Source organism: Saccopteryx bilineata, chromosome X (assembly GCF_036850765.1).
Source record: "Saccopteryx bilineata isolate mSacBil1 chromosome X, mSacBil1_pri_phased_curated, whole genome shotgun sequence".
Classification (NCBI taxonomy): domain Eukaryota; kingdom Metazoa; phylum Chordata; class Mammalia; order Chiroptera; family Emballonuridae; genus Saccopteryx; species Saccopteryx bilineata.
In genome coordinates, this window is record NC_089502.1 from 67,876,217 (window position 1) to 67,903,819 (window position 27,603).

At 38.5% G+C, this 27,603-nt stretch overlaps 1 protein-coding gene across 3 annotated transcripts; it reads left to right on the plus strand.

Moving 5' to 3' along the window:
* Positions 1-27,313, plus strand: LOC136317145 (charged multivesicular body protein 1B2). Of its 3 annotated transcripts, XM_066249721.1 has the most exons (9): positions 6-191; positions 5,872-6,072; positions 6,335-6,399; positions 17,258-17,404; positions 17,774-17,842; positions 17,922-18,029; positions 22,121-22,164; positions 25,966-26,038; positions 26,442-27,313. In XM_066249721.1, exons 2-9 carry the CDS (start codon positions 5,982-5,984, stop codon positions 26,484-26,486), a joined length of 642 nt encoding a protein of 213 aa, XP_066105818.1. In that variant the 5' UTR covers positions 6-191; positions 5,872-5,981; the 3' UTR covers positions 26,487-27,313. The 3 variants fall into 3 exon arrangements, with proteins under 3 accessions (XP_066105821.1, XP_066105820.1, XP_066105818.1); XM_066249724.1 differs by lacking the exon at positions 5,872-6,072 and having other exon boundaries at positions 1-191; positions 6,302-6,399; XM_066249723.1 differs by lacking the exon at positions 25,966-26,038 and having other exon boundaries at positions 5-191.
* The last annotated feature ends 290 nt before the right edge of the window (positions 27,314-27,603 follow it).

Consider the following 27,603-nt stretch of genomic DNA (forward strand, 5'->3'; position numbering starts at 1 on the left):
CCCCCGGGGAGCGGACTGCTTCGCTTCCCAGCCGGCCTCACGCAGAGACAGGAAGTGGGAGCATAAGCTGAGCGAGGCATCAGCCCGTGCCTGTGGCAGCTGGGGAGTGGGACGGCAATCGGAGCATCCTCACTTCAAAGCTGGGCTGTCGCCCCCCAGGAAAAGTCGTGGGACCATGTCGACTATGGAGAGTATCCTTTCCCGTGTGCAAAGGTGCTGCTGGGGCTTAGGGACTGCAGCTGGGCTGGGGCGGGAAGGGTGGTGGCGATCTTGAGGTCCAGCTGTGCGGGGCCGAGGACACCGTCGCCCACCTCTGAGCACTGGCAGCTTGCTTGGTTTGTTGAGGGGTATCGTTTTCTGGGAGCCGCCGCCATCCTAGAATCGGGGGACTTGGGACTGCTTTGGGGAGAGCCGGACTCGCGGGGCTGTTTGGAAAAGATTCTTGGGCATGAAGCCACCCTTGTTGAGGGCTGCTGTCACCTGTCCTTTCAGTGACTTGATTCACCTTGAGCAATAAATAGATCGGGGGCTGTGGCGCGGACACAGGCGGCAGGACTCTGCCGGAGGTTTGAAGCGGAAGTCTAGGTTTTGATTGCAGTAGCTTCTGGGAACTTTTACGCTTTTCTCCCATGGAGGTGGCTGGTAAGACAAAGCGCTTATTATCAGCCCTCCAAAGTCACTTGATTGCTTGTGTGTTAATAATTCGATTTAGCGCACGAGGAAACTTAGATCGTCACCTAAAAGTATAAAAATTATCAATTGAACCTATGTTCCCACTTAAGCAGTGAGAACGGGGTTAGGAACCAACCTGTATAACACCCTGAATTGAAGAAGGATGCGATTTGCTTTTCGCAACTGGAAAGCCATCACAGATTTTCCATGTCTGCTGTAATTCCTCCTTTTTTCCAGTAGTCGGCAGTATAGAAAATAGAGGAACCTGGTATCTTGCCATTAAATGAAACTTGGCAAAATGGCAAAAATGACAGTGTGGGTTACATAGTGTTTATTTCACAGCTCATTTTAAAGCGCTTTGCCTTAATTAGTTTGTAAGTCTGAAATACATAAAAAGTTTTGGTCAGAGGATTAAATTATATAAGCCATACTGAGAATATTGATAACACATACTGTTATCGGCCCAAGATAAAAACAAGAATAAAATGTGAAGAAGAGGTGTTACCTTGGCCAGGTAGATCGATTGGTTAGAGCATTGTCCCGATATGCAGAGGTTACTGATTCGATCCCTGGTCAGGGCACATAAAACACACATTGATGTGCAAAAATATGTCATTTTATGAACAGCATTGATAACTAATAGGTCCAGTTATCACTCCAGTTTAAAAGATATAATTTATGAAAGTGTAGCTGTGTAGATGATTTTTTTTTAAAGCAGCATCATAAATGAAAGACTACTGGATTATGAGTCAGGAAGTCAATTTCTAATCCCAGTTTCACCTCTAAGAAACATTTGAGTTAGGATGAGTCAGCCTCTGCAGGGAAAGGTTACTCATCTATAAACATACTAACTGACCTGCCAACCTTATAAAGATGCTATGAAAATAAAACGAGATAGGCATACTAAATCGTAAAGTATTGAATGTGCTGTTAAGAATTAACAAATAGAGTACTAAGTGCTATCTCTTTCCTTAGAACTTTTGGAAAGATTTGAGGTAGTAGCTCTAAAATTGCCTTTTTCTACACTAATAATGCAAATTAATTTTCTTCTACCTAAGCCTACCCTACCTATGTGATTTCCAATAACAAGATAATTAGTTACTAATTTTTTTTGCTGAAAATTATGTATGCCTGGCCAGAATTAAAATTAATAGCACTACTATCAATAGTTTAATATCTTAAAAATAAACTATTAACTACCCTTCAGTCTGTCAGAAGAAGTGAGGAGGTTTAACTTGACTCATATAGTATGTCAATGATTAATTCTCTTGGTTCCACTTTGTAGATTCTAGACCTCTTCCTTGTAGTCTGGAGGGGGAAAATGACATACTGAGTCAGACCTGTCTTCCATAAATAGTAACTTGAACTGAAACTTCAGGAACATTTATTTGTTACCTATATGTAATGCAAAAATCTCATTGTTAGAGTATATAAGCATATTAAATGTATTCACATTTGAATGAGCATGTTAATTGTGACTTCTGTGTTTGGACAGTTAAAACACTGAATTTATGGTGGATTAGAGCAAATCTCACTTTACTTTTGTAGCAGCAGAGCCCTTTTTTTTCTGAATGAATTCCTATGTGGAACCCTAATAACATAAACAGCATTGCCTTAGTACAATATAAACTTAGTTGTAAACTTAAATGGGTAATTTAGTCCTCTTGCCTAGTATCAGTGGTGCTTTTTACCATACTGCAAAAACACTTTTTTACTCTTCATTTACTTAAAGTTATTGCATACAGTACTTCCATTAGGTACTGCTTTAGACTTATAAGGATGATTTGGACTCATTCTTATTCTCCAGGTGTCCATATCTAGTTGAAGAATCAGACATGGAAAAATATCGTGATATATATAAAGTACCATGAGAATATGTCGGAAGCCGATCAACAGCTGCTGGTTGACATAGTCACAGCAAAGAAAATCAATAGCTGCTGGTTGACACAATCACAGCAAAGAAGAGGTGCAGTGATACTTCCACCTTTAACTTCTTGAATTAATTTGGTTTCCCCCCCCCTTTTTCTGGGGTGTGTATGCTATCATTTATGGCACAGGGATGATAGCTCCGTGCTTTCCCTGCAGATTCGCAGTAATTTCTCTGGAAATGAGACAGAGGGTGTGAGTTCCACAGAAAAGCCTATATACCCCCTTGCCTAGACTTGTAGACATAGGAGGCTCGCTAATCCCTGAAAAGGGGCTAAGTCTGTGGGAAAACTCCTCCTATAATCATATTAGGGAAAAGTAGATTGTGACTTATGAATAAGTAGGAAACAGTAGCTATACACAAAGGCACCTTTCAGCCTTCACCTAATCCATTACTTTACCTCCCTAGCCTTTTCATATAATAGAAGAATAGAAAAACTTTTCCTTCCTCTTACATACCTGACCTTCAGGTAGTGGAACACTCTGAGAAAAATAAAGTTAGAACTTAATTAGTATATGAATATAGTAGACAAGTACAATTTTAGTACACAATAGGTCATTAGGTAGAGTTATTAATCAATACTGACCTTTTAGAATCTTGTGTCAATATTGTTGGTACTCAAGTTATTGTATAACTGTACGTAGAATGGCTTACCACCTGATTTATAGCTTATAGAAATGTACTAACCATTGCCTGGAATATTTACCCATATTGAAGCAAAAATAGCTATTAATCATTGTGTTCTGCATAACATGTAATTGTAACTGAGTGTTTAAAAATAAAGCTGTTCTAGCCATTGGCAGAGATGCCTGGCAGATGAGCTAAAAGAATTCAACTCTCTCACTCATTTTGTGCCGACGCTGTCCATTTCTGTGGGACCCCTGGATTCCCCTCCGGGGTGGGACCCCGGCAGGAATACAGGCAAGGTAGCTACTAATAACTGTGAACTTCACATTGTGTTTCCACAGAGTAGAGGCATACCTCGTTTCATTGTGCTTCGCTTTACTGCACTTCGCAGATGTGTTTTATTTTTTTTTTAAATTCAAGGCAAAAACCCTCTAGCAGCAAAAAAGATGATAATTTGCTTTATTGTGATACATACTTTATTGTGGTAGTCTAGAACCAAGTCTGCAATATCTCTAAGATTTGCCTGTATACTTAAGAGTTTAGAACAGAATGTGAAAACATTCTTTGGGTGCAGTTATTTTATATTATATTTATATCAAGCACAAATAGGTTCAGCTTATCCAAATTATAATATTGCTACACATTCCTAACAGTGTTGTTCTTATACTAGTATTATTTAATACATGCTTTGGGTTTTTTTCTTTCAATTTTCAAACAAACCTCATATTTAAAATTTAAAGATATTAACTCATGGTAGCTATAGACTTTTTGTTTTTTGAGGCAAAATTGAAATGAATGTATTTTTCTCCCCACAAATATTTGCTAAGTGTTAGGGTGCTATGACAGGCACTTTGAGTGGTCTGTGGAAGTCATACATAATAGCTAACACTTATTGACTGTATTTACCATTTTCCTGTCCCTGATCTAACCTTTTATTTCAGATGAATTTTGTACAAAAATGTAACTTTAATCCTTACCCCCCAAAATTTACAAAAATGAAAGGTACAATTTTTTTAGGGTATATACCAAGGAGTGGGACTTCTGGGTTGAAAAATGTGTACTTTCACTTTTTAATGTGGATGTGTATAATAATATTAGTATTACTTAATACATGCTATTGGGATTTTTTCCTTTTAATTTTCAAACAACGCTTTTTAAAATTCATAGGTACCATCTCATAATATCTATAAATTCCTCATCTAACCTTCTATTTGAAATAAATTTCATATAAAAGTCATGTAACTTTAATTATCATCCCCCCAAATGTATAAAAAACAATAAAATACTAATTACCTATCATCAGGCATAAGAAATAAAACAATACCAATTCATCTCCTTTCTTCCTCTACCAAAGGCAACTACTGTTTAAACATTTGTATTTTTCATTTTCTTGCATTTCTTTGTATTTTACCACACACATGTACATTGTAAAGATATAGATATGTCTTGCATATTTTCCAGCTTTATATGTGTGGTATCATAGTGCCATTTTTTTAATTTGAGTTTATGCTTGGGATTCATTCATTGTGCCATTTTTATTTCACTTCTATAAAGTTATTTTGTTGTAATGTTGGACTATCCCACAATTTATCCATTCTGTTATGAATATTTATGTTCATTCCATTTTTTCTGTCATTACAAACAATACTGCTGTAATCATTCTTGAACATATTTCCTGTGTCCACTGGGGACAATTTTTCTAAGGTTTATACCAAGGAGTGGGATTTCTGGGTTGAAGAATATATGTACTTTGACTTTTCTATGTAGACATTTGTACTATCTGAAAATAATTATGCTTTGATGATTTCCAGTGTAATTTGTATACCTTTGATTTCTTATCATGCTTGCTGGGACTCTAGCAAAATGCTTTATTTAATAAAAAGCTATAGCAGGATTTTCTTTTTACTGATTTTAAAAGGAATTCTATCTCTTCACTATTAAAGATGATGTTTGCTATATATTTTTATATTTTCTTTGTGTGTGTGTGTGTGTGTGTGAGAGAGAGAGAGAGACAGAGAGAGACAGAGAGGGATCAATAGGGACAGACAGACAGGAACGGAGAGAGATGAGAAGCCTCAATTCTTTGTTGTGGCACCTTAGTTGTTCAGTAATTGCTTTCTCATATGTGCCTTGACCATGGGGACTACAGCAGACCGAGTGACCCCTTGCTCAAGACAGTGACCTTGGGCTCAAGCTTGTGAGCCTTGCTCATACCAGATGAGCCCATGCTTAAGCCCGTGATTTTGGGGTTTTGAACCTGGGTCCTCCATGTCCCAGTCCAACACTCTTATCCACTGTGCCACCGCCTGGTCAGGCTGTTTGCTATATATTTTTGATATACCTTTTTCTTCAGGTTAAGGATTTTTTTTTTTTTTTTAGAGAGGAGAGAGAGACAGAAAGGGAGAGAGAGGAGAGAGAGACAGAGAGAGAGAAGGGGGAGGAGCTGGAAGCATCAACTCCCATATGTGCCTTGACCAGGCAAGCCCAGGGTTTCAAACCGGGGTTTGTTTTTGTTTTTTATGAGAGAGAGAGGAACAGACAAGGGCAGAAAGGAAGGGAGAGATATGAAAAGCATTAACTCTAGTTGTGGCTCTTTAGTTGTTCATTGATTGCTTTCTTATATGTGCCTTGACTGGGGACTCCAGTTGTGCCAGTGACCCCTTGCTCAAGCCAGTGACCTTGGGCTGAAGCCGGCAACCCATGGTGTCATGTCTGTGATCCCACACTCAAGCTGTCAACCCTGCACTCAAGCCAGATGAGCTCGTGCTCAAGCCAGCAACTTCGGGATTTGGAACCTGGGTCCTCAGCATCCCAGACTGATGCTCTATCCTCTGTGCCTCCACCTGGTCAGGCTAAAGTTGATGTTTTTAATAACTATTTCTTGCTGTTCATTTAATGGCACTTTTAAACTAAAAATTATGAAATATGTAAAAATTTTTGTTTTCTCAAATACTTTATGAATAGTTGGCTTAAATAGTATAATCTTATCTGACAAGTTTTATAAATTTAACATCTTGCTTGCATGTAGTTATATTGGGAAATGACTTTTTGAATAGCCTTAACTTATATTTACTGAACATCTATTTAACTTGAAATTTGCTGCAAAAGACCTTAATAGGAATGCCAAGAAATGTGATAAAGAAGAAAAGGCTGAAAAGGCCAAGATTAAAAAGGTAAGCTATTTTTAATAAGTTTAACTTTTTTTAAACTTGTGATATGAGCACTATTACTTATGGAACAGTGGATGTTTCAGTTTATTTTACATTGGAGAAAGATTACTGGCTTTAGCATTCTAAACTAAATATATTAAGGTAAATTATTATCAGACATAGTTAATAATGGCTCCTTTTTGTTTATTACTACTTATATGTTCAATTATGGCTCATATATAGAGTATAACTGTTCTGTTACCTTCATCTAAAGACTACCCTTTGGTTTGTTGCCCAAACCATTCTTACTTAGATGTGTTGTTGTAAAGTACCTAATTCCACAATTCTGCAGGTGTTTGTAGAGGCACATAGTCCAAATAAGTTTTTGGAAAGTTTTATTAAAGGAGGAAATTTATTAAATATGTCGGCCGCATATGGCTGACACAGGGCAACAGACTCAAATTGTGCAGACCACAAAAACAGTTCAGGGGCTGTTTATATACTCTTAATTATACATGGGAGGGGAGAAAACCTGACATCATGGGATAAATTTATACCTTTTGTTTAGAGATACATATATTAACTACATGCTTTCAGGAGGGGAGGGGTAGTTTCCATAGGGACAAATGCCTATAAATGGTTCATCAGTACAAGAAAAGATTTTAATTTAATCTTTTTATTCCTATACCTGGCTAGCTATTCACCCTTCCTCCCATAGGTATGGGGGAAGATCAGAGAATCCAAGTCTCCTTCATCTTCTGCATTTACAACAAAATGCCATTGGTCATATTGGTTTTATGCTAATCACACAAGTACAGAGAGGTCATCCACAAAACCTTTCTGTACGCCTGGCCCAAATCAACAAAATGTTCTCTAAGTTTCCTAAAATATTAATATTAATTCTGTAGCTTTTGGCACCTTATAACATTGTAAAGCCTATATGTAAGAATAATATTTCATATTTTGGCTCATTTTAAGTTCTATAGTCTTTGAAGTTTTATATTTAGATAGTACACAGCATTAATGTATAATGTGTTTCTGTATTTGCTAGTAGTGTTAACAGAATCAGTGTATAGTTGTACTCATGGCTGTGATGTATTACGCTAAAGGGATCAAAGCAAAATCAACAATAAAATAGACATAAAAAATAAAGTAATCCTGCTATTTGCAATAGCATTGATAGACCTTTAGGGCATTATGCTAAATGAAGTAAGTCAAACAAAGAGAGGCAAATACATATGATCTTACTTATGTGGAATTAAAAAACAAACAAACAACTGAACTGTGGTGGTGCAGTGGATAAGCCTTGAGCTGGAACACTGAGGCCGCCGGTTTGAAATCCTGGGCTTGCCTGGTCAAGGCACATATGAGAGTTGATGCTTCCTCTCCTCCTCCCCTTCTCTCTCTTTCTCCTCTAAAATGCATAAATAAAATTAATAAAAATAAAAATAAAACAACTCGTAGATAAAGAGAACAGATTAGTAGTGTCCAGAGGACGGGTATGGGGAATGAGTGAAATGGGTGAAATTAAGGCCCTGGCCAGCTGGCTCAGTGGTAGAGTGTCAGCCCTGCGTATGGAAGTCCCAGGTTCAATTCCCGATCAGGGCACACAGGAAAAGTGCTCGTATGTTTCTCCACTCTTCCTCCTCCCCTTTCTCTCTCTTTCTCTCCCCCTCCTGCAGCCTTTGCTCTATTGAATTGAGTGCCCTAGGTGCTGAGGATGACTTTGTGGTGCCTCCCCATCAGGTGTTAAAAAATAGCTTGGTTGCGGCCCTGGCTGGCTGGCTCAGCAGTAGAGCATCAGCCCAGCGTGTGGAAGTCCTGGGTTCAATTCCTGGCCAGGACAAACAGGAGAATTGCCCACCTGCTTCTCCACCATTCCCCCTCTCTTTTATGTTTATCTTTCTCTTCTCCTCCCACAGCCAAGGCTCCATTGGAGCAAGTTGGTCGGGGCACTAGAATTGCTCCGACCACAACGGAGCAACACCCCAGATGGGCAGAGCATTGCCCTATGGTGGGCGTGCCGGGTGGATCCTGGTCAGGCGCATGCGGGAGTCTGTCTCTCTGCCTCTCAACCCACTTCTCACTTGGGGGAAAAAATATCTCGGTTGATACCATGGCCCCAGATTGGCACTGTAGTGGCTCTAGACGGGGGTTGCTGGGTGGATTGCTGGGTGGAACCTGGTCAGGGTGTATGCAGGGATCTGTCTCTCTATCTCCCCTTCTCTCACTTGGAAAAAAAAGGAAAAAATTGAAAAAGAAAGAAATATGTGAATGTGGTCAAAAGTTATAAACCTCTAATTAGAAAATAAATATAAAAGGTTCTTAGGTTACAACACAGTTCCATTCCTACGACAGTGACGTAACCCAATTTTAGTGTGAGTTGAAACACACCCTAGCCTATGTCACTTACCTATCCTAACACTGTTTTACAATCATAATCTAGAATGTAAAAACACAACTAAGCCACAGAAAAAGGACATAAGTATAATGTACTGTACACTGTACTGTACTGTAGTAACAGAAAAAAAGTGACAAAAAATGAGTGTAAAAAATTCCATATCTTTATTCCTGTGGTTGACTTGCACCCTGGAAGGAGTGTTGCAAGGTGAGAGAGAGTGACCTATTTGGAGGAGGATGCTGAAGAGTCAGGAGAACCTGGAGAAGGTGCTGGAGATACTGGGTCAGGTGAATCAGGGTTGCCTAAGGAACATTCAGGAGACGCTGGAGATGATTCTACCTGTGCTACAGACGTTTCATCTTGAGAAGCAGCTGGTGTAGAGGGTACCGGATCTGTTGCAGGCCTCTCTACCTTCTTAAAGAATTGCTCCAGGCTAGTCTGGAAGGTTGATGACTTCTCTTCCAAAATCTGCCTTTAGCATTGTAAGGCATGCATAACAGCTCTGTAGACCTTACTAAATCTGTCATCGCTGGGGTCCTCAGCCTGAAATTTTGCCAACCCATCTTCTATCATAGAAAATCCTTCTGCCAAACCAAACCCTTGGTAGTAAATCTCTTGGGTTCTAAGGTCTCTATTTCTTTCTCTTCATTCAGCTGCTTTTCCAGCTGAATGAGGCCCTCAGCAGATGGCTCCTCTTCATGGGAGTAAGAGTCATAAACTTGAAACTGTTAGAACCTGAGGACCCCCTGTAAGTTCTGTGGATATAATGTACAACATGGTGACTATAGTCAATAATACTCTACTACAAGAAAAAAATTGTAACTATGTGTAGTGATGGATGTCACCTAGGAAAATTACTTAGAAAGTGAAGTGAGGTTGCATACCATAGTACTTTTATTACATTGCTCTTTATATTATTGAAGAATTGGAGACAAACCTAATTCCTGGCATTGAGGGATCTCAGTTGATGAACATTCTCAAGTATCTGTCATGTCTATAACTTGTGTGTTTTGCTTAATTGGAGGTCCATCTGAGCTATTTAATATCTTCTAAAGTGACTTTTAAGTTTTCCATGGCCAAAGCTATTATAGCAAGAAAAGCATGAATCTATGTTAGTTATATCCATTTCAAATAATACATTTATATAATTACATAATTCAAGTGAAGGTTCTTGTTTGTGTAACATCTAAGCCATTTTATGTACTCTCTGTAGTTTTGTACCAGTGATAAGAAAGCCCCTGGTTAGTGGCACATTCATACTACTAGCCTTTAGAAATGATGATGTAGTTATATATTTGACTTAAAACTATTTTTTTAATTAGGTGAGAAAATAGTGTGCTTTATGCATTTACTTTGTTTTTTATGTTATTTTTTATTATTAATTTTAATGGGGTGACATTGATAACTCAGGGTACATATGTTCAGAGAAAACATCTCCAGGTTATTTGACATTTGATTATGTTGCATACCCATCACCCAAAGTCAAACTGTCTTCCGTCACCTTCTATCTGGTTTTCTTTGTGCCCCTCCCCTCCTCCCCACCCCCTCCCTCTTCTTCCTCTCCCACCCCTGTAACCACCACACTCTTGTCCATGTCTCTGAGTGTCATTTTCATGTCCCATCTATGTATGGAATCATATAGTTCTTAGTATTTTCTGATTTACTTATTTCACTCAGTATAATGTTATCAAGGTCCATCCATGTTGTTGTAAATGATCCAATGTCATCATTTCTTATGGCTGAGTAGTATTTCATAGTATATATGTACTAAAGCTTTTTTTGTTTGTTTGTTTTGTTTTGTTTTGGTTTGGTTTTCATTTTTCCGAAGCTGGAAACGGGGAGGCAGTCAGACTTCCGCATGCGCCCGACCGGGATCCACCCGGCATGCCCACCAGGGGGCGATGTTTTGCCCCTCTGGGGCGTCGCTCTGTTGAGTCCAGAGCCATTCTAGCGCCTGAGGCAGAGGCCACAGAGCCATCCCCAGCACCTGGGCCATCTTTGCTCCAATGGAGCCTCGCTGTGGGAGGGGAAGAGATAGAGAGGAAGGAGAGGGGGAGGGGTGGAGAAGCAAATAGGTGCCTCTCCTGTGTGCCCTGGCCAGGATTTGAACCTGGGACTCCTGCACGCCAGGCCAATGCTCTACTGCTGAGCCAACCAGCCAGGGCCTGTACCAAAGCTTTTTAATCCATTCGTCCACTGACGGACACTTGGGCTGTTTCCAGATCTTTGCTATTGTGAACAATGCTGCCATAAACATGGGGGTGCATTTCTCCTTTTGAAAGAGTGCTATGGTGTTCTTAGGGTATATTCCTAAAAGTGGGAGAGCTGGGTCAAAAGGCAGTTCGATTTTTAATTTCTTGAGGAATCTCCATACTGTTTTCCACAGAGGCTGCACCAGTCTGCATTCCCACCAGCAGTGCAGGGGGGTTCCCTTTTCTCCACATCCTCACCAGCACTATTCTGTGTTGTTTTGTTGATGAGTGCCATTCTGATGGGTGTCAGGTGATATCTCATTGTGATTTTAATTTGCATTTCTCTAATGATTAGTGATGTTGAGCATTTTTTTCATATGCCTATTGGCCATCTGTGTGTCCTCTTTGGAGAAGTGTCTATTCATTTCTTTTGCTCATTTTTGATTGGATTGTTTGTCTTCCTGCTGTTGAGTTTTACAAGTTCTTTATAAATTTTGGTTATTAACCCTTATCAGAAGTATTTTCGAATATATTCTTCCATTGTGTCCCCATTGTGTAGTTTGTCTTTTAATTTTGTTCTTGTTGTCTTTAGCTATGCAAAAGATTTTTAGTTTGATATAGTCCTATTTGTTTATCCTGTCTTTTATTTCACTTGCCCGTGGAGATAAATTGGCAAATATATTGCTGCGAGAGATGGCACAGAGCTTACTGCCTATGTTTTCTCCTAAGATGCTTATGGTTGCATGGCTTACATTTAAGTCTTTTATCCATTTTGAGATTATTTTTGTGAATGTTGTAAGTTGGTGGTCTAGTTTCATTTTTTTGCAGGTAGATGTCCAAGTTTCCCAACGCCATGTGTTAAAGAGGCTGTCTTTACTCCATTGTATGCTCTTACCTCCTGTGTCAAATATCAGTTGTCCATAAAGGTGTGGGTTTATTTCTGGGTTCTCTGTTCTGTTCCATTGATCTGTATGCCTTTCCTTATGCCAGTACCAGGCTGTTTTGAGTACAATGGCTTTGTAGTGTAACTTGATATTGGGAAGTGTGATACCTCCTGCTTTATTCTTCCTTTTCAAGATTGCTGAGGCTATTCATGTTCTTTTTTGATTTCATATAAATTTTTTGAATATGTGTTCTATATCTTAAAAAAAATGTCATTGGTATTTTAATTGGTATTGCATTGAATTTATAAATTGCTTTGGGTAATATAGACATTTTAATAATGATTATTCTTCCTAACCATGAGCACGGTATATGCTTCCACTTGTTTGTATCTTCCTTGATTTCTTTTATCAATGTTTTATAATTTTCCGAGGACAAGTCTTTAATCTCCTTGGTTAAATTTACTCCTAGGTACTTTACTTTTTTGGTTGTAATAGTGGAGGGGATTGTATCCTTAATTTCTCTTTCTGACAGTTCATTGTTGGTGTATAAAAATGCCTTTGATTGGTGAGTATTAATTTTATATTCTGCCACCTTGCTGAATTCACTTATCAGGTCCAGTAGTTTTTTGACTGAGACTTTAGGGTTTTCGATATACAATGTCATATCATCTGCAAATAATGATAATTTTACTTCTTCTTTTCCAACTTGAATGCCTTTTATTTCTTCTTCTTGTCTGATTGCTGTGGCTAGGACTTCCAGGACTATGTTGAATAAGAGTGGTGAAAGGGGGCACCCCTGCCTTGTTCTTGATCTTAAAGGGATTGCTTTTAATTTTTGCCCATTGTGTATAATGTTAGCCGTGGGTTTGTCATAGATGGACTTTATCATGTTGAGGTATGTTCCCTGTATTCCCACTTTGCTGAGAGTTTTGATCATGAATGGGTGCTAGGTTTTATTAAATGCTTTTTCTGCATCTATTGAAATTATCATGTGGTTTTTCTCCTTCCTTTTGTTTATGTAATGGATCACATTGATTGATTTGAAAATATTACCATCCTTGCCTCCCCAGAAAAAATCCCACTTGATCATGGTGTATGATTTTTTTCATATATTGCTGGATCCAGTTTGCTAATATTTTATTGAGGATTTTATTATCTATATTCATCAGGGCTATTGGCCTATAATTTTCTTTCTTTGTGTTGTCTTTGCCTAGTTTTGGAATCAGAATTATACTCGCCTCATAAAAGGAACTTGGAAGTCTTCCTTCCTCTTGAATTTTTTGAAATAGCTTGAGAAGGATAGGAGTTAGTTCTTCTTTGAATATTTGGTAGAATTCACTTCTGAAACCATCAGGCCCAGGACTTTTCTTTGTTGGGAGTTTTTTTGGTAACTGTTTCGATCTCATTTGTTGTAATTGGTATGTTTAGGTTTTCTGATTCTTCCAGATTGATTTTTGGAAGATTGTATGTTTCAAGGAATTTGTCCATTCCATCTAGGTTGTCTAGTTTTTTGGCATACAGTTCTTCGTAGTATTTTCTTACAATATTTTATATTTTTATTGTGCCAGTTGTTATTTCTCCACTCTCGTTTCTAATTTTATTTATTTGAGTCCTCTCTCTTTTTTTCTTGGTGAGTCTAGTTAAAGGTTCATCGATCTTGTTTACCTTTTCAAAGAACCAGCTTCTAGTTTCATTGATCCTCTGTATTGTTTCTTTAGCCTCTATGTCATTTATTTCCAATCTGATCTTTATTATTTCCTTCCTTTACTACCCCTGGACTTTACTTGCTGTTCTTTTTCTAATTCTTTTAGAAGCAGGTTCAAGTTGTTTATTTGAACTTTTTCTAGCTTCTTAAGGTATGCCTGTAATGCTATGAACTTCCCTCTCAGTACTGCTTTTGCTGTGTCCCATAAATTTTGAGTTGTTGTATGCTCATTATTATTTGTTTGTAGGAATCTTTTTATTCTTTGATCTCATTGTTAACCTATTCATTACTTAATAACATGCTATTTAATTTCCAAGTGTTTGAATATTTTTCAGTTTTTCTGTTGTGATTGATTTCTAGTTTTATGCCATTGTGATAAGAGAAAATGCTTGATATGATTTCAGTCTTCTTAAATTTGTTGAGACCGCTTTTGTGCCCTAGCATATGGTCTATCTTAGAGAATGTACCATGAGCACTTGAAAAGAATGTATATTCTGCTGCTTTAGGGTGAAAAGTTCTGAAGATATCTATTAAATCGAGTTGATCTAGTGTGTTCTTTAAGTCTGCTGTTTCTTTGTTAATTTTCTTTCTTGCAGATCTATCTAGTGATGTTAGTGGGGTATTGAAATTCCCTATTATTTTAGTATTGCTGTTGATCTTGCCAGGCCGATGCTCTACCACTGAACCATCCAGCCAGGGCTAAAGTCTGCTTTATATATTTAAGTGCTCCTATATTAGGTGTGTAGATATTTATAATGGTTATATCTTCCTGTTGGATTGTTCCCTTTATCATTATGTAGTGTCCTTCTTTATCTCTTACTATAGCCTTTGTTTTAAAGTCCATTTTGTTTGATATAAGTATTGCTACCCCAGCTTTTTTTTCATTTCCATTTGCATGAAATATTTTTTCCATCCTTTCACTTTCAGTCTGTGTGCATCTTCTGTTTTGAGGTTTGTCTCTTGTAGACAGCATATGTAAGGGTCATATTTTCTTATCTACGCAGCTACCCTATGTTTTTTGATCAGATCATTTAATCCATTTACATTTAAGATTATTATTGATATGTAGTTTATTACCGTTTTATTCTTTAAAGCTGTATTCCTCTTTTGCTATATTCTTTTCCCCCTTTGATGTGTTTACAACAGGCCCCTTAGCCTTTCTGGCAGCATTGGTTTGGTTGTAGTGAATTCCTTGAGTTTTGGTTTTGTTTTGTTTGTTTGTTTGTTTTTTGTCTGGGAAGTTTCTTATTTCTTTTTCAATTTTAAACGATAGCCTTTCTGGATAAAGTAGTCTTAGTTGTAGGTTCTTGTTCTACATTACTTTGAATATTTCTTGCCATTCTCTTCTGGCCTGAAGTGTTTCTGTTAAGTCGGATGTCATTCTTATGGGGGCTCTTTTGTAGGTGATAGCCTTTTTCCTTAGCAGCTTTTAATATTTTCTTTTTATCACTTAGCTTTGGTATTTTAATTATGATGTGTCTTGGTGTAGATTTCTTTGGGTTTCTCTTTAATGGAGTTCCCTGTGCTTCTTGGACGTGTGAGACTTTTTCCTGCCTCAATTTAGGGTAGTTTTCAGGTATGATTTGATTGAACAAATTTCTATCCCTTGTTCTTTCTCTTCTTCTTCTGAAACCCCTATGATGCAGATGTTATTTCTCTTCATGTTGTCACAGAACTGTCTTAGAGTTTCCTCAGACTTTTTGATTCTGTTTTCTTTTTTCTGTTCTGCTTCCGTGCCTTCGTTTATCTTGTCCTCTAACTCGCTGATTCGATCCTCAGTTTCATCCATTCTGCTTTTATTTTCTTCCATTGTGGTCTTAAATTCTGATATTGTATTTGTCATTTCTGAGTGATTCCTTTTTATTATTTCAATGTCCTTTTTTATATTTGATATCTCTTTATTTAGGTGTTTGTAATGACCATCTGTTGCTGTTCTAAGCTCTTTGAACATCCTAACAATCATTATTTTAAACTCTGCATCCACTAATTTAGTTATATCTTACTCATTCAGGTCCTTTTCTGGGGATTTCTGTTGATTCATTTGGGTTGCATTTCTCAGCCTGCCCATTTTGTCTGTGTATAAGAAGGGTTTGGGCACTGGAGTCCAACTGGTGTTGCCTCTGTGTTCCCTAAGTATGGTGTGTCTGCAGGCCTGTCACCCCCTCTGCCGCTGCCTATGGCGTTCGGGTATGGGTGTTGCCTGCGCCGCCCTGCTGCAGCTGTTCCTGGAGTTTCCATCTCTCCTCCACAGAAGGGCCTGTGTTCACCTGCCTGGCTCTACAAGCCTCAGCTGGTCTCGCCCGTCACCCCAACCCTGCAGGTGGGGTTGCGTACTGTGCACAGGCCATAAGCCTCAGCACCAAGGGCAGGGGTGAGCACATTTGCTCAACTGCATGTTTACACCTGTTCCCGGGCTTCCACCCTGCCCCCGCTAGTGGAACTGGCTCGTGCATAGGGCCGCAAGCCTTGGTTTCACAGGTCGGGTGAGGTTGCACACCCTTGCTCAGTGGAAGATTCCGCTTGTTCCAGGCCTCCTGCCTTTATCCCGCAGGCAGGGTTGCAGGCGGCCCACAACCAGGCCAGACCACTTTTGCACATCCCACTGCCTCCTGCCCTCTAGCAAGCCTTCAGCAGTGTGGGTGGGGGTGCTGTAGGTCAGACCGTAATATTCCATACTGTAGTCCTGATAGCTCCCTTCTTCTAAGTGGCTCTGCTCTGAATGCCTCAGGAGAGCTTGTTTGGCTGGTGTCCTGCTTCCCTTTGCTGGTATTGCTGGTTCCAGGGGAAATATTCACTTCAGATTTGGGGAGTGACTCAGCCCAGGGGTTAGGGTGGCTGTTTCTCAAAGTGTTTCTCCCTGTGCCTCCTAGATTATACTCTCTTCCTGCTACTCTGGTCTTCTCCTCTCTTCCCATCCTCCAGAGCCTTAGGTGAGTGGTTGTGAGAGAGGTTTTCTGTGTGGTCCCTTTAAGGAGAACCCTGGGACTGAGAAAACTGTCTCTTTTTCACAAACAGTATCCTGACTTGTTTCCAGCTAAACGCTGTCCATACGCCTCCTCTAGGCTGTGGGGCTGCAGGCTGGGGCATTATTCCTGGGGCCCAAGGCCCTCCCCTCTCTGCTAAACTCTCTTCCCACCACGCGAGTCTCTCCAGGCTGCTGTTCACTCTGGGGTGCTGGGCAGCCCTCTCTATCCACATTTCCACTTTTCCTACCAGTCTCAATGTGGCTTCTTCAGTGTTCCTTGGTTGAAGAGTCCTCTTAGTTTAGTTCAAAGCTGGTTTTTCCAGATGATGGTTCTTAAAATTAAGTTGTAATCCACTTTGGTTCTGGGAGGTGGAAGTTGGTATGTCCACCTACTCCATCGCCTTCTTGCCGCTCTTCTGCATTTTCTTTGTAATAAATTTATATTGTAATAAATAAGTGTATGTGCTGAAAATACTATGCACTAAAATATTAACACTGATAATGGCTCAATGATGGGATTATGGGGAATTTTCAAAAATATAATTTTAAAATTAAAGAACTAAATTTTCATTTTATTTCCTTAAAAACTTATTATAAAAGCTTTTAAATATTAAAAAATAGATTAACTTGGGGTTGTTTTTCTCCTTTTAAGATTTCTTTTGCTCCTCATTTCTGCTGATACTTATTTTTGCTATTTGTCTTCACCACTCTTTACTTTTGTTGTGTTTTAAACAGGCCATTCAGAAAGGCAATACAGAAGTTGCAAGAATACATGCTGAAAATGCAATCCGCCAGAAGAACCAAGCAATTAATTTCTTGAGAATGAGTGCTAGAGTTGACGCGGTGGCAGCCAGAGTTCAAACTGCAGTGACAATGGGCAAGGTGGGGCTTAAAATATGTATGAACAGTAGGAATCCTTGATTTAAGTGTAATGAGAGTAGTAGGGGTTGTCAGAAATCTAAGTCCATTGCAAAGTGCTACAGGATGCGCTTTGGGCAAGGCCTTTATGGACATGAGAGGTACAGTCAAAGTATTTAGTGCAGAAAATGATTTTGACAGTGACTTTTAAGCTAAGGTCTGTGAATTATCTTCCAATGAAGAGTCAAAGACCAGAAGCGCATATTGTATTTTTACATATGGAAAGGGTGGACGGATTTTATAAGTTGATTTGTAAGTATTATATTTAAGAGACTGCCTAAATTTTGAGATTACTTATAGCATGCTCTTACTTTGTTTTAATACTCCCAATAGGTAACCAAGTCCATGGCAGGTGTAGTTAAGTCTATGGATGCTACATTAAGGAGTATGAACCTTGAAAAGGTAAAAAGAAAATCTTGTTTTGTTGTTCAGATAGTATTTTTTCACTAAGTATTTCTTAATACCATATCTCCTTTGACAGATTTCGGCCCTAATGGACAAATTTGAACACCAGTTTGAAACACTGGATGTTCAGACACAACAAATGGAAGACACAATGAGTAGCACCACAACTCTGACAACACCACAAGTAAGGATAGTTTCTTTACTTAGAATAACTTTTTAAAATTAGCCAACTTCAAAATATAATGGTTTTGTGAGCTAGAATCATTTCTTGAATGTGAAGTACACATGGGGTATCCCCAAAATGCAATTAGGAAGTTATGCTCTGTCCCTGGATTCCTGGGGACATGTTGGAAGGTGCCTTTTCCTATCTTATTTTGAAGTTCTAAGGCTTATACTTGGTCATGTGTCTAGAGAGACTGGAACTTGGTTCTGCTTGGGTACCAGTGTTCTATATGGATAAAGACATTGCACTAGGGGCTCATTTAGGCCAGTGGGTATTGCGTATTGTCCTAAGCCTCAGCTAATTCATCTCATTGCAAATATTTTTTGGCTTCCTCTCTACTCTTTAGGTTGTGTTATCTATGCAGAAGTCACAGGTGAATCAATATTAAATTACAAAATCAATTATTTCTCAGAAAACCAAGATGTTTTCTAAACCTGCAACTTAGAGATGTGCTACAGAGAAAATGAAACTTTGAAAATAGTTTGTACATGACACAAGCCAGAAACAAAGTTTTATGAAATTTAAAAATTCACATGGAAAATTTCTCTCATTATCACTATTCTCTTGGACCCCAGTACCTATCACATGGTTAATCAAATGAACAAAGAACTCATTACTACAGCTTTGGATGCTGATATGGAGAAAATATAATTTACAGACTAGGTTATGAAAAATCTGTAACCATCCATCAATATTTTAATGTAGGTAACTCTTCACAAAAAGGTAAATAATAAGATATAACAAGCTTATATTTAGGTTTTAGAATAAAGAAAGAAGGAATTCATGTGTATGTCTTATAATGAGCCTATATATTTAGCCATTAATTTTATACCTTCTATAGAGCCTTGATCCCCAAAATGTGGTTTAGGAATCAAGGACATTTGTATCATCTGAAAGTTCATTAAGAATGTGGAAATTCAGACCCCATTCACAGACATATTGAATCTTTAACAAGATTCTTTGGTGATTTTTTATGTACTGGGTTTGAGAAGTATTGTCTTGGGATTTCTGATTCTTATTCAAGCACCTTAGGTGATCCCCAGATGATTATATGATCAGTCAGATTTAAGAAACACAAGTGAATTGGAAAAATGACTTTAAGTCAGGACACTTGGTTTTTTAATTTCCACTCTACAACCAATTAACTTTGGAGATGTTTACTACCCTGGACCTCTGAATATTTAGCTGTAAATTGTAGAGTTTGGATCCAGTGGTGCCTTTTAGCCCTAAAATCTCTTGAGATTCATTCATCCAACAGTTGCTGAACACCTTCTGTTTCAGGTTTTTATTGTTTGTTTGTTTGTTTTTTAAGAGTCAAATATATACAAAACATTCTTCTTAAAAACTCAACCAAAACTCACAACAGCAATGGAGAAGGATCTGCTTGAACACATTTAGTTGCCCAAATTTTCATACCCTACTAGTGAGCAGTTAGAATTAAAATCAGCATATCCACTCTGGAAAACCAACTTGATAATGTCTACAGTCTCGTTTTTAACCTAGTGACAGAGTCATCCTGTTAAACGTGTCGGATGGTGCTACTTTTCTGCTCAAAATCCTCTAATGGCTGCACATCTCCCTCAAAATAAAAACCGAATTCTTGACAGTAACCTGCAATGCCCTATGGGATCGGCCCCTCCCTGCTTTTCTTTTCCTTATGTCCTGTGGCTGCTTAGCACTCCACTTGGGCACGGGCCTCCTTGTTAACTCTCTGAGTAGTGAGATTTTTTCATGCTCACTGTCCCGTTGGAGTGAGTTTTTTTTTTTTCAAAAAATGAATATAGTCCCAGCTACAGTTTTATTCACTTAAAATCATGTTTATTTGATAACCAATTTATGGAAACAAGAAGAACATACATTTGGCTTTTTTTAATATTGCCTTCCACATGTACGATCATACTCTGGATGGTCAGGAGGCACAAGGACGTACAAGAACGTTCATGCTACTCAAAGGGTTAATTCTCAAACACACCAACTACACAGTTGTTCCTCTTGCAGTTCCTTTGGCTGTTCATCCTCCATCCAGCTGATACCTTCATTGTCTGCTCCCTGCCTCTAGTTTTTTGTTCAGATACCATTTTCTCACTGAGGTCTTCCTGACCACGCAGCTTAGAAAGACATTGACAGCATACCCACCATTCCCTGTACTCCCTACCTCCCTGCTTTATTCTTCTTCATGGGACTTAACCACCTTCTGATATACCATATACTTTTTCAGAATTTTTATTTGCCCTCCCTTCATGTGTGCACACTAGAACATAAGCTTAAAGAAGGCAGGGTTGTATTTCTTTTATCATTTTTGTTATTGATGCATTCCTAGCACTTCAGATGATATCTGGCTTAAAGTAGATGCTGAATTAATATTTGTTGACTCAATCAGAGTATATGAAAATGCATGTAACTTGTAATCCAGTACTTTTACTTTCAAATTTATATACAAAGAAACTCCTATGTGTATGCAGTGGTACTTGCCCGTGAGAATGTTCATTGCATCATTGTCTCTCCAATCGAAGAAACTAGGGGTGAAAGTCTAAATTTCTAGAAATTAATGGATAAATAAAATGGAGTGAATTTCTGTAGTGTAGTATCATCCAGGAGTGAATATGAATAGATCTCAACATAATTAGATCTTACAAAGTTGAATAAGAAAAGCAAGTTGCAGAATAGTATGTATAGTATAATGTTGTTAAGTAAATTTTAAAAACACAAATAATGCTATTTGAGATATAAAATAACAAAATGTAAATGCACATGAGTATTCCATCTATAATTGACCGTTTCCTACATTTTGGAAATATTATAAAAGTGAATGAAAGAGAACCAGAATAACTAAGGCCCAACAGCAAGATTAGTGAGTTACTTAAAATCATACACCTTGTTAATGGTAGAACTGGACTACATCTTAGAACTCCCATCAGTATGTCAAAAATAGTTTTTTTAAGAAAAATAGTTTTTAGTGTGTGTGTGTGTGTATGTGTGTGTATGTGTGTGTATTTTTTACAGAGTCAGAGAGTGGGACAGATAGGGACAAATAGGCAGGAAGGGAGAGATGAGAAGCATCAATTCTTCGTTGCGGCATCTTACTTGTTCATTGCATTGATTGCTTTCTCACATGTGCCTTGACCAGGGGGCTACAGCAGGCCGAGTGACCCCTTGCTCGAGCCAGCTACCCTGCGCTCCAGCTGGTGAGCCTTGCTCCAGCTGGTGAGCCTTGCTCAAGCTGGTGAGCCCGCACTCAAGCTGGCAACCTCAGGGTTTCAATAAAGCATCTGCACACTGTACCATGTGCCCATTGGTCCAAGCAAAGTCCCTTTTGCCCCATTTTCACCCCCTTTCCACCTATCCCCACTGCTCTTTCCCCCTGGGTAGCACTACACTGTTGTCTATGTGTGCATGTTTTTATATATTCTTTTTCCTTTGCTTAATCCCTTCACCTTCCATCTTCCAGCACCTCAGTCCCCTCCCCTCTGACAGCTGTCAGTCTGTTCCATGTGCCCATGTTGCTATTTCTGTTGTTTGTCAGTTTAATTGGTTTATTAGATTTTACATATAGGTGAAATGAAATAACTTAGTTAAAAACAAGAGTTATTTTGGTTAATCAGGCTCTGTTTCCAGAGAACTATCCTGTATACTATTTTTAAAGAGTAATACTTAATATGAAATTTGTATTAACTAGCAGAAAGAAGAATTATGATTAATATAAAATTCAAATCTATTACACTTTAAATACAAGCAAAGTGGGTTAAGAAAGAGCTTTATAAGTTAGTTCACTTTGTTAATGAGAGGTACATTACCCAGATTTCAAATTACATGTGAATATCACTGCTAATATTTTTAACATAACCTTATAGTTTAAGGCTTTATTATTTAACATTGAGAAATAAATCTTTTTGAAATAATTCAGCTCCCTCTGGTGGTAAAAAAAATATTATAAGAGTTTTTTTTTTTTTTTAATTTGAAGACCAGTTTCCCCCTTTTAAAGCAAAATCAGGAACAGGAACCACCCCCAAAAAATTGTCATTAAAATATAAATTATCATATTCTTATTCTAGAACCAAGTGGATATGCTGCTTCAAGAAATGGCAGATGAAGCTGGGTAAGAAGTTATTCAGGGGTTTTAGATAATCTTGATTTAATATGTCCTAAATTTATGTGGTCCTAAAATTATGTGGATAAAAATATTTGTCTTTACCACCAATACTCAGAGTTAGGTTCTTGACCCTAGAAGTTAGTATTGGAAGCACCTTTGAAATATTATCTAGCTCTTTGCCATGGTTATAAAAATGTGACTTTGTTCAGACCATACTGCTTAAAAATCTCTGGTGAGAAATTCATTTAGTTTGTGATAAGAAATGGAGGAAAGTAATTGAGAGAGGCAGAGGTGTTTAAACCTTTTCTCAGTACCATCTGTATACATCAAATATAGCAGTGGTTTTCAACTGCTGGTCCATGGATCAGGGCTGGTCTGCCACAAATTTCCTGCTGGTTGCAAAAGAGTTAACCGCCCTGTTGGGGTATGAGGATTATAGACCTGATGATTATAGAGGCTATAACCTTCCTACCCTAACAGGGTGGTTAACTCTTTCACGGACTGGCATGAAATTTCTGGCAGAACCGTGGTTTAAAACTACTGAAATACAGCATATAGAAATTTTTTGGATTCCTTGTGTATAAAATATCTTCCAAAATAATTATGCTGTGATTAGGCCACTAAGTGTTAAGTTTGAGTCCTACAAACTGATTGATATGTGCAGTGTCCAAGGATTTTAAAAGATGATAGCATTACATCATTGCAGAAGTTCATATATATATTTTTAAGTAAATAATTGACACCCTTAGTGATACTGCTATTAGAAATAGAGTAACTGTTAATGGGCTACTTATTTCAGGCCCTTCACATTTAAGGGGAATGACTTGTCCATGACAACATCTGTGCTGCAGAAGTCTTTTTATTATCAGTATTCCCTTATATACTATTTAGTTCAAGAGACCATTGTAGGTAAAGAATAAAAACTTTTTTTCAAAATTAAAGATTAAATTTTGATGATACTAAAGTTTTATAATTTGTCCTCCAAGGTAGAGTAATAGATTGAAATAGGGTTTATGTATTCTACTGGAAAGAGAAGAATTGAAGGCACCTAGAAAATAGAGTTGATGAATAGTGTTCTAAACAAGCAGTTCAGCTTATCAGCTGTTTAGATAACTAACATGTCAATAGTGAATTAAAACCCAGGTTAATAAATCAGGTTTGCATTATTTGAAAACAGGGCTAGTGGTTAGGTTGTACAGTGTTTTGCTTTGTTAGTTTCCTGATGTAGCCCACGTACCAACAGGGAGGAGAGCAAGAAAGGTGATTTTTGTTAAGCAGTTAAGAGACTAAGCCCCTTGTATGTCGGAAGACTCCATTTTAGTAATATGAGGCTAAGGACTTGTTTCTGTTCCTACCAAAGGCTAAATAAGAAGACAAGGCTTGATAATACTGCAAAAGAGGTCTTATAAAATGAATATTGCCACATTGCAACCTTGCTGACCCTCAGTGAAAATCAAGTCCAGTAGATACATTTTTGAGAAGAATTAGAACAGCATTTCTCAACCTCAACACTATTGAGATTTTGCGCTACATAATCCTGGGGACTGTCCTGTGCACTGTAGGGTATTTAGCAGTACTTCTACCCATAAGATACCAGTAGTATCCCCACCCCACTGTGACAGTCAAAAATGCATCCAGAAATTGCCAAATATTCTTGTGGGAGTAAGGTTGGGGGTCAAAGTAGAGAGGAATTAGATATGTCAATAATGGATGGTGATTAGAGCAGTAGAAACAGTTAGAATCACTGATGTACAAATCACTGATGTCCATTCTTAAAGATGTTTAAGTATATAAATTCTGTTTGAGTTTGTGATACCTTCAACAAATATTTCTATAACATATCTTTACCTTTTAAATAACCATGTGTCGATAGACTCTCTAAACGACTTTTATTTATTTATTTATTTATTTTTTAATTTTTTATTTTTTATTTTTCTGAAGCTGGAAATGGGGAGAGACAGTCAGACAGACTCCCGCATGCGCCCGACCGGGATCCACCCGGCACGCCCACCAGGGGGCGATGCTCTGCCCACCATGGGGTGATGCTCTGCCCCTCCGGGACAGCACTCTGTCGCAACCAGAGCCACTCCAGCGCCTGGGGCAGAGGCCAAGGAGCCATCCCCAGCACCTGGGCCATCTTTGCTCCAATGGAGCCTTGGCTGTGGGAGGGGAAGAGAGAGACAGAGAGGAAGGAGAAGGGGAGGGGTGCAGAAGCAGATGGGCGCTTCTCCTGTGTGCCCTGGCCGGGAATCGAACCCGGGACTTCTGCACGCCAGGCCGACGCTCTACCACTGAGCCAACCCGCCAGGGCCTTATTTATTTATTTATTTTTGTATTTTTCTGAAGTGAGAAGCGGGGAGGCAGAGAGACAGACTCCCGCATGTGCCCGACCGGGATCCACCCAACATGCCCACTAGAGGGTGTTGCTCTGCCCATCTAGGGTGTTGCTCTGTTGCAACAAGAGCCATTCTAGCTCCTGAGGCGGAGGCCACGCAGCTGTCCTCAGCACCCGGGCCAAATTTGCTCCCATGGAGCCTTGGCTGCAGGAGGGGAAGAGAGAGAGAGAAAAGAGAGGGGGAAGGGTAGAGAAGCAGGTGGGCACTTCTCCTATGTGCTCTGACCAGGAATCGAACCTGAGACTTCCACACACTGGGCAACGCTCTACCACTGAGCCAATTGGCCAGCGCTCTCCTAATGACTTTTTTTTTTGATAGAGGGAGACAGAGAGAGAGAGATAGAGGGGGAGAGAGAGAGAGAGAGAGAGAGAGAGAGAGAGAGAAAGAGATGGAGATGGAGATGGAGATGGAGGAACAGACAGGGAGGGAGAGAGATAAGAAGCATCAACTTGTAGTTGGGGCACATTAGTTGTTCATTGGTTGCTTTCTCATTTGTGCCTTGATGGGAGGGGGTGCTGCAGCTATATCAATAACCCGTCACTCAAGCCAGTGTCCTTTAGACTCAAGTCAGTGATCATGGTATCATATCAGTGATCCCACACTCAAGCTGGTGAGCCCACGCTCAAGCCAGTGACGTTGGGGTTTCAAACCTGGGTCCTCAGCATTCCAGGTGTATGCTCTAGTGCACCACTGCCTGGTCTCACTCTCCTAATGCTTTTAAAATTACTGTGTTCCCCATACTATTTTCAAACTGATGTTGGCATACACTGGTCTAGATATAGGCAGAAAGGCTAGTTTATATCCTCAAGGAAGAGTTAACAATGTAGATTAAAATCACAGGCCTTGGAGGTAGAAAATCCTGGGTTCAAATCCTATTTATCACTAAGGTGAAATCTTGGGCAAGTGAACTTAATTTTTCTAAACTTCATTTGTATGGGTGAAGGCAAGTAATGATTCTTGCTAAGGGGAGCTATTCACACTGAACTTGAAGTTAACTCAAATGTTAGATATGGATCCTGAGGCTACATTTATTTAACCTATTTTATCTTTTTTGGCATATTAATTTTACTTTCTAGTAGAAGTCACATAGTAACGTCCAATAAATTGAATATATTGTATGATTTTTATTTTGGTCTTTTGTTCGGATGACCTGATCATTTTCCTGTCTTTTATTAGCCTTTCTATTTACATTTATAAAAATTAACCAGTTTTATTTTTATTTAAATTAAGGTAAAATGCTAGGTGCAATATTCAAATTTGCAATGTCTATTCTTTATTGAATTTATTAAGGTGACACTAGTTAACATAATTATACAAGTTTCAGATACCCTATTTTATCACTTTTAGAATTACATAAGGAGGAAAATGCCAATATTAACATTCATTTATGCTAATTATTTTAAAATTCTAGACTTGATCTCAATATGGAACTACCACAGGGTCAGTCAGGGTCTGTTGGCACCAGTGTTGCTTCCACGGAACAGGTAGAAGTTGTATTTTATCTTGATTGGTATAAAATTGATGTATGAATGAAATATGTATTATGTGTATCTTTATATTTATTAGTAAATGTATATTATACCTTTTTTCTGATATAATATGACATCATACATTAGCAAACTGTGGTTAGCCTTTACTCCGCAATGCTGGATCTTTGCTATTTGCGTGCACTTTTCATTTAAAGATTGAAGTTGCTTCCTTTCATAGCTTCCACTTTATTTAGTTCTCTATTTATTTAGAAATGTTTAAAAACAGAAATTCTTAATGTTGGTTTTTGTGTTAATTTTTGAGATGTTATTTTAATCTTATTTAAAATATGAGCTATTTGAAATATTAGTGATTTATGTTTGTCACAGCCTTTTGACTTTTAAACTTTTCTCTCTTCAGGATGAACTATCGCAGAGACTTGCTCGTCTGCGTGATCAAGTGTAGTTCAGAGAACTGGTGCTTTTCTTTACTTCACCTGCTTCTGAAGTGCTTCATGTGTATATATGGATAAAGTTGCACTCCATTCACATTAAGAGCACCATATATTACAGAATGCTTAAACACTATTTATATATAATGCTTTTTTTTTTTTTTTTGCCATGCTGTACTTTCCAATAATTTAGGAAATCCCAGAGAGTTTCCACCTTGACAGATTTTATAGTTTTGTATATTATATGGAAAAATGTGAGGGACATTATTTTTTTGCAGTTGACTTTGACCAAGCTAGCATTAGCTTGTTATATATGAAAAATCTTCCTCAAAAATAGCATAAAGCCCTGGCTGGTTGGCTCAGTGGTAGAGCATCAGCCTGGCGTGTAGAAGTCCTGGGTTCGATTCCCGGCCAGGGCACACAGGAGAAGCGCCCATCTGCTTCTCCACCCCTCCCCCTCTCCTTCCTCTCTGTCTCTCTCTTCCCCTCCTGCAGCCGAGGCTCCATTGGAGCAAAAGATGGCCCAGGCGCTGGGGATGGCTCCTTGGCCTCTGCCCCAGGCGCTAGAGTGGCTCTGGTCGCAACAGAGCGACGCCTCGGAGGTGCAGAGCGTCGCCCCCTGGTGGGCGTGCCGGATGGATCCCGGTCGGGCGCATGCGGGAGTCTGTCTCTCCCCATTTCCAGCTTCAGAAAAATAAAAAAAAAAAATAGCATAAAAAATTTAATGATAAAGTACTACAGAAGAAAGCATAGCATAACGTTTTTGGTTTCTTTTTAATTCAAAGTTGTTTTAAATTTCTGCATTCACATATGATGCATAAAAATAAAACCATAGAAAAGATGTTGACTTAATGTGCTTACATAGCCAAAAACACCTCATTTAGTATCGTAGGATGGGCAATGCTATTTTTGTGTTTGTTTTTGCTGTTCAAGCTCAAATATAGTTGACTTTGATTTTGTGTTTATCAGTTTATTTAGATTGTTATTGGAATCTTTAGCCAGTAATTTAATGACTATTGTATGAATTCCTGAAATTAAAAAAAAATAACAATTGATAATTTTCCACTATAACTAGAAAAAAATCTACAATGTTGAATTAAGGTCTGCTCGGTTTTTATATTTTTTTCTTGC